This window comes from Megalobrama amblycephala, linkage group LG13 (genome assembly GCF_018812025.1).
Source record: "Megalobrama amblycephala isolate DHTTF-2021 linkage group LG13, ASM1881202v1, whole genome shotgun sequence".
Taxonomy (NCBI): Eukaryota; Metazoa; Chordata; class Actinopteri; order Cypriniformes; family Xenocyprididae; genus Megalobrama; species Megalobrama amblycephala.
Genome location: NC_063056.1, coordinates 15,669,764 through 15,677,616, shown reverse-complemented (window position 1 = coordinate 15,677,616; position 7,853 = coordinate 15,669,764). Strand labels below are relative to the sequence as shown.

At 38.7% G+C, this 7,853-nt stretch overlaps 1 protein-coding gene across 1 annotated transcript; it reads left to right on the top strand.

Annotated features, from left to right (window-relative positions):
• The first annotated feature begins 4,277 nt into the window (after nucleotides 1-4,277).
• On the top strand, nucleotides 4,278-7,326 carry sp8b (sp8 transcription factor b). The gene is made up of 2 exons (XM_048153121.1): nucleotides 4,278-4,408; nucleotides 4,781-7,326. Exons 1-2 carry the CDS (start codon nucleotides 4,388-4,390, stop codon nucleotides 6,125-6,127), a joined length of 1,368 nt encoding a protein of 455 aa, XP_048009078.1. The 5' UTR covers nucleotides 4,278-4,387; the 3' UTR covers nucleotides 6,128-7,326.
• The last annotated feature ends 527 nt before the right edge of the window (nucleotides 7,327-7,853 follow it).

Sequence of the window (7,853 nt, the reverse complement as noted above, 5' to 3'; positions counted from 1 at the left end):
ATTTATTGTGTGTATCTATTATTTATTTCTATTTTTTGTTTTTATTTATTTATCCATATTTTGACATCTGTCTAGTTGTATTGTCTGTGGGATATATATATATATATATATATATATATATATATATATATATATATATATATATATATATATATATATAACTTTGTGATAATATTGTAGATCCTAGAAATCCATGTCACTTTGTTTGTCTCCTTATTTCTCATGCAACTTTAACAGACACAATGCAACTTCTGGTCCAAATCTTGCAATCCAGAGGATTAACTTTTGAAACATCAAATCGCCCCTGTAACCCCAAAATTAAAGTTTCTGATCAAAACAAGTCCCTCAGATTATAGCAAAAGCTGACCTGTTGTCATATTTAAAACCTAAGAAAATTTGCATCTGCCATTCATTAAGTACACTGGCTCCTGTATACTGTGTTACATTAGCATGTGATTTGTAGGTTAATTAGAGGGCTTATGATAATGATAATGACCACATAGCCCATGATGCCACGTTTCCAGGTGTTTAGCTTTGGTGATTAGCCACTGGATGCCTCCTCCCCCATCTAGTGTCCACACAACACTGATTAAATCAAGATGAATGAGTTATTGGACACGGGACACATAGAAGCGATGTACACTGGTGTATGTCAAATGACAAATACCACCTTATCTGGTTGCTGTCAATTCATTAGTTACCCAAATGCAGATTATTTTCATTGCCAATGGTGTTTTAAATACACAAGAGCCTAGAATAATGTATAAAATTACATTATAAATGTGTTTTTGGGAGGAGTACGCTGTGCATATGTGTGAGCTTGCTGCTTAAACCGCGCACACTTGTCCTCTAGTGATCATATGTCAGCGTTTACACTCCTGTGATCATGTCTGGTTGTGTGATCCAGCAAAAAGTCAGCACATGGTCCGTGGCCCTGCTCTAGTAGTTCAATGGGGTTGTGGGACGTGGGCCGAGGGTTGGGGCTGGGATGTGGATGTGGACTGGCGCTCTCTGAGGTTCATCCAGGCAGAGCCAGGCTTCCTGCTCCTCCTTTGTCACACCATTTGGGCTCTTGTGTCTCGGGCTTCACTGCTCTAGCCTCACTTGGCAGCCCTGCACACACAGGGACATCTGGTCTCTCTGTCCCACCTCCTGCTGAAAAGAAAGAGTCCGGCCATGGCCCCACATTTATATGATATTTTACAAAAGGCAATACACTGAACTAGTAACAATGCATAATGATTGAAATAATTTATATATATATATATATATATATATATATATATATATATAATTATATATATATAATTTATATATTATCTATCTATCTATCTATCTATCTATATATATATATATATATATATATATATATATATATATACTTAGGACATTGTTATAAACCTGCAGATTCTTAGTAAATTAACTTTGGCAAAACTTACTTGTTTAGTATTAATAATTAACAAATAAAAATGTAAATAAATAAATGTTTTTAAACAATATATAACTGTCTTTCATTAAAGTATTATTTTTTGTTTTTAAATCGATGCTTTCAATGTAGTCCTAAAATCTTTATTACTAGTTTCGAATTCCGGCAATTAGTCTACTGATGTTCCGCTGGACTCGTACAGGTAGACCACTGGATTATCAGTTTTCCTGGATAATCATAAGATTAAAGAAGAAAGTGCTCCCACCATCTCCGGGACACAGGCGCTGACTTCCCCTCTTTTCTCTTCGCAAAATTATTGAGAGCACGCAATATTAAACCCATTTTGTTCGTGCGCACTGGGCCAGAATAACGCGATGATTAGGGCCACGAATGGGACAGGTTTCTTCAGCTTGATTTCATGACGGTAATGTAGCCTATGCATGGGAGAAGAAAGGCAGAGATGGGGACATCTGTTCAACGCAGGCCAAAAGGAACCTCAGTGGCCTATATGGCATCTTGGGAAAGAAAGCAACAGGATATTACATGCACGAACGTTTTGTTGTTGCTTTTGACTCCTGGTATTTTTTATTTTTTTAATCTGTTTTGTTTTGTTCGTTATTTAATTTTTTTGTTTGATCATTTACAGTATTAAACCTCTGCTCTGATATGAATTAATATAAACAAAAATCACGAATTAAATTATTAAGGCTATATTTATATAGTCCTTGCACATTTTCCCTGTATATGTTCTATAACCTATTTTATTTTAATTTTAGAAGTAATTAAAATATTAATAGTGTTTTCAGTATTTTAAAAAAACACCACACGCTGTTACTGCGCTTCCATCTAATCCTCTGCAGATCACACAGCTCGCGCGCATCTCTCGCGCTGTCTTGTCAGAGGACATGAACACATGTTTTGATTACACCACCGGTGGCCGAGCGGCTCCTCCGTTATTCGTAATTAAACTCAATTCCCAAAGTAACATTTATCTTCCAGGGTCTGCGCGTTCCCTGTGCGCGAGCACCACTACCTTCTGCTGTGCGAGAGGAGATGCGCGCGGGGTCAATCAATAAACCAGGACACAGACACGGTATGTGCATCATGCATCTGTTGGAATCAAACAATGCTGCAGTTTATGAGACATTTGTTTGTGTGTGTGTGACATTTGTATTTTGGCATGAGTTGCGCGTGCATGTTGAGTTACGGATGTATATAAATATAGCTAGTTTTACTACATTTATTAGTCGGATGTTTATGAAATGTTTTAGTGTGAGATTTTTTTTAAGTCTTTTTTTTTTTTTTTTTTACCACAATCTCACCATCCACAAGAAAGTCTGAGAGAAAACTTAAATGTTATTGTGACGTGCTGGAAAATTTAAAGCAAAAGTTGTACGTTTAATTATTTTTATCTCAATTTTTATAATTAACTTTACAAACTTTCACACAAATACGGCTGAAATTTCAAATTGTCGCAAATGATTCCCTTTTATTCCTAATATGCCTTGGTTAATTTTTGTTCCGTATTTTATTATCTCCATTTTGAGTTCAACTGCTTTTTGTTCTTTGAATTAGAAATGCTATAAGAGGAAACAACAGACGTGTTGTGCAAATCGAAGAAACAGAGAAATGAATCTGATCAGCCATCTATCACTTCCCGCAATAAAGGAGGCGACACGGCGGAGGCAGATGATTTGATGAATAATCTTCGGTCGTTTTAATTAACTTTTTGCTGTCCTATAATGACTAAGTTGGTCAACGGAGCCGGTCAATAAGAATGTTAATATCAAACAAATAAAACTTCTCATGATTAAAAACCTCCTGCTTTATTAAATTTGAAATTCAAATGAAATTTATGCCTCCGGTCCACGGCGCATGTAAATAGAGTAGCCAGGGCTACATCATTATCCTGAGAGCATTTCTGCATTCATCGTCCTGATATCAATAGCCCGCCACTGTATTGCTGTTGAGAGTTAACAGAACACAAAAGCCATATTCCACCTTGTAAAGACGTTTACATGCATTATGTGAATTTTGTTGTTGCTCTGACCAACATGAGTTAATAAGTTCACAGAGTTCAATGCCCGAATTAATACGTATAATACTAATATATATATATATATATATATATATATATATATATATATATATATATATATATATATCGGAAAACACACCAGTCCTAAAAAGCCTTGTTTGTTACTTGTCATTATAGTATGTGTGGAGAGAGAGAGAGAGAGAGAGAGAGAGAGAGAGAGAGAGAGAGAGAGAGAGAGGCCTATGTCATAATTTTAAGTTATGAAAATTCATATATTAATTTCTTCAGCTTGCAATGCACGTTTATACATTTTAAATTTACATTTTAACTTATGTTAAAATTGAAATTAAACTTTTGTTGATGAAATTAAAGTTTTATTAAACGTGTTAATTTCCAAAACAAAATCACGTGGTCAAACATTTGTAGATTAGCTATTCGTTTTGTCTTTTTGATAACTTCTTGTATAATTCTCGACTTGTATAAGAGTAATATGACAATTGCTATTATCACAACTTGTAGCAGACATCACACAATAATAATAATAATAATAATAATAATAATAATAATTCAAAACAGATCAGGGGGTTCAATAACCTTATTAACCCCTTTACAAAAGAATAAAAAAGTTTCCCCAAAACTTCCAGTCCTTCTCATTTAACTTCAGTTTTATTATGAGGGGGGTGTTGGAAGGGGTGGAGATCTTGTCTGAAGTGCTCTATCGATGACCTCACGCTAGAATGTGGCCGCGTGAAGGTACGGCTCTTCCTGATTGGTCGCCCGTGTCACAGCGGCACTTCAAAGCCGTGAGAGGAGCTACAATTGTGCTGGAATGGGCGGACCACATCATTGTATTGCACACCTCTAAAAAAACAGTGCTCTGATTCATAAATATAAAAAGATCCTCTGAGGAGGGCACTTTTGTGATGGCAACTTCACTTCTAGGGGTGAGTCTAAGGAGTTTCGTGCTGGTTTAATTAGTTTCCTTTATTGTCCTGCCGTGGGGATTAAAATTTCTTGGGTCAGCCGGGGAGAGAGTCACTTGATTATGTTTTAAGCGAGAGAAACGAGCAGGAGTTCCATTTCTCAACTACGACATTGTATGTATAACATTCATTGGTATTTATATGCTGTGTTTCGCTTTTGTTTTATGTTTGCGACTGGTTGTTGTGTTTCAGTAGCTAGATATTTCTTTACTAGCACCCTTCAGGTGTGTTTGAGGTTGTTGGATGTAAGACAGCAAGTCAAAACTGTTCTCCTAATGCACCCGTCTCCCAAACATACCATCTTTACTTACCTTCTAACTCATTTTCTTCCAGGAGGAGCCGAGATTGGGGTCGACTCCTTTAGCCATGTTGGCTGCGACGTGTAACAAAATCGGGAGCCCGAGTCCTTCTCCTTCCTCTATTTCGGATAACTCCTCTTCGTTCGGGAAAGGATTCCACCCGTGGAAACGAGCGGCAGCCAGCAGCTGTAGTTTAGGATCCAGTTTATCCTCTTTCACTCGGAATGGTGGTGGTTTAAGCGACTCTTTTGGCACGAACACTTCCACGGGATCCAGTGCCTTTTCCTTAACTTCTGGTACTTCATCCAACTCCCACTTCGGAAACGACTACTCCGTTTTCCAGGCGTCTGTTTCCAACAACTCCCAAGAGCCCAGCCACCAGCCCATGTTTATTTCCAAGGTGCACACGTCCGTGGACAGTTTGCAAAGCATTTACCCGAGAATGAGCGTGGCGCATCCATACGAGTCGTGGTTCAAGTCCTCGCACCCTGGCATACCCACGGGGGATGTGGGCACCACGGGCGCATCCGCGTGGTGGGATGTGGGAGCCGGCTGGATTGACGTACAGAACCCGAACGGGGCCGCGCTCCAGACGTCCCTTCACTCCGGTGGGCTGCAGACTTCTTTACACTCTCCTCTGGGCGGATACAACTCAGACTACTCGAGTTTAAGCCACTCTGCCTTTAGTACCAGTGCGTCCCCGCATCTCCTGACCACCGGCCAGCACCTCATGGACGGATTCAAACCCGTGCTCTCCTCGTACCCGGACTCCAGTCCCTCTCCCCTGGGTGGAGCGGGAGGCTCAATGTTGACAGGGGGTCCGACGGCCTCGCTGGCGGGATCTCCGCGGTCCTCAGCGCGGCGCTACTCGGGCAGAGCGACGTGCGACTGCCCGAACTGTCAAGAGGCGGAACGGCTGGGTCCAGCAGGCGCGAGCCTCCGCAGAAAAGGGCTACACAGCTGTCACATTCCCGGTTGTGGGAAAGTTTACGGCAAAACGTCGCACCTCAAGGCTCATTTGAGGTGGCACACCGGAGAAAGGCCGTTTGTGTGTAACTGGTTGTTCTGTGGGAAGAGGTTCACGCGCTCCGACGAGCTTCAGCGACATTTACGTACACACACCGGCGAGAAGCGCTTCGCTTGTCCCGTGTGTAACAAGAGGTTCATGCGGAGCGACCACCTCAGTAAACATGTCAAAACGCACAGTGCCGGAGGCTCGTCAGGGTCTGGGTCTGGGGCGAGTGGAGGCAAACGAGGAAGTGACACCGACAGCGAGCACAGTGTGCCCGGTAGCCCCTCGTGCCACTCACCTGACCTGTTGCAACCTTCCGAGTCTGTCCCGACGACGGGTATGAACGGCCGAGCAAACTCCATCGATTAATCCCATTTAAAATGCACGTACACGAATCTCGAATGGACTTATTTGACGGTTCACAAAAGGTTGTGCTGTAACACTTTATAAAAACTTTCAACAATTCAAGTTGTTAACGAACGTTGTAAAACGGTGAACAGATCGATAGATAATGCACATTCAATCCTACATGAAACTACAAACCAAAGTTTCATTCCTTTTTAGCTAGTTGAATGTACATTAACTAATTTTCTGTGAAGCTTAATAGCTGTTATTTTTTATTATGGTTAACAGTGAAAGTTAATATAAAGTGTCACCTGGTGTTCCTTGAGAAATAACCGTGTGGCCATTTCACTTGGATGTTGTGAAGTGATTCAATTTACGATTAAAATGTAATTTACAATGAAGTAAGATTGTTTTGGTCTGCACAGATTCTATGCGACATGAATTTGGTAAATTAAGGGAATATTAAAAAGGACATTATCTGATATGTGCATTCTGATGGGTATTTGTCGAATAGTCTTTTACTTACTGTTGTTATGAAACAGAAAACAAAAATGTATTTTAGCCATCAGTGAAGTGGCCTGTCATTGCTAACTTTTTTTTCTTCTCAAAACCAAACTGTGGCACTTTATTCATGAACACTACTAAAATCCAATTTCGTAAGGATAAATTGCCGTAGTGTTGAATAGACTTCGTTTTGTCATTTACAAATTCACTTCTTTAATATTCGAAAAATAGTCTATATATCGCACATTGGTCTTTGTCGAAACTACAGACTACAAATCCTAAGTTGTATGAAATGTACTTATTTCCTGTTGCTGCAAAAAAAAAAACATGTACATATTGAAAATAAAATAGAATAGACTAGAAGGTTATTCCACACTGATGTAAAAGTTGGGTATGTGTTTGTTCAAGACGCAAATTTTGAATAGTATTTTTAGTTGCATATATATTGACTCTAGTAAATATCCAAAACTGTACGGGAGTGTTTTTTTTTTTTTTTGTGAAGAAAAACGTCATATTTATCCACGAGTTGGACTTGATTTTTTTGGAGGTCACTTTGAAATGATTTGTAAGATTTTAAATTCAGAATTCAGTGTTTAATCACGTTTTCTAATTTATGTAAGCATGCACATGTAAGGTGAGCGTTTATTTCACATCTTTTATTTGAGAAATTGGCTTTCTAATTGAAGCCACTCAATAAAGTCAACATGGATTCAGCCACAGTGAAAGATTTGCCGTTGATATTATTACTGCAATGTCCAACTTCTATAAATTAAACTGTGATCAAGTGCAGGACCTGTTACGCCATTTCATTACCAATTGAAAAAATAAAATGTTAAAAACTGCAGTTGTTGTGAAACCCACGAAATGAAGCAGCTTTGGTAAATTGACGTGTATTTGCCATACAATTATTTTTAGTCGTACACATTCCTTCAGTAGCTAAGAATATAGACAATAAACGTGCTTCTGAGATCATTTAATGTTGTGCCATGTAAAATTATTCAGTCGCTCGTGTGTTTATTAAAAACGGTGACTATAAATGTAGGTTGTTTTACGGAAGATGTAACTTTAAAGTCACTATACAATTAAGAGTTTTTCCAATAAATCTCAGAACACACCAACCAAATAAATTATTATTATACAAATTATTACGTTTTTCAGTTGCCACGAAAACAAATAATGTTCAAGGATTTTTATGTCTTTCGAAAAATAATGTTATCAGCGCATGATTGTGTATATGAAAAAAAGC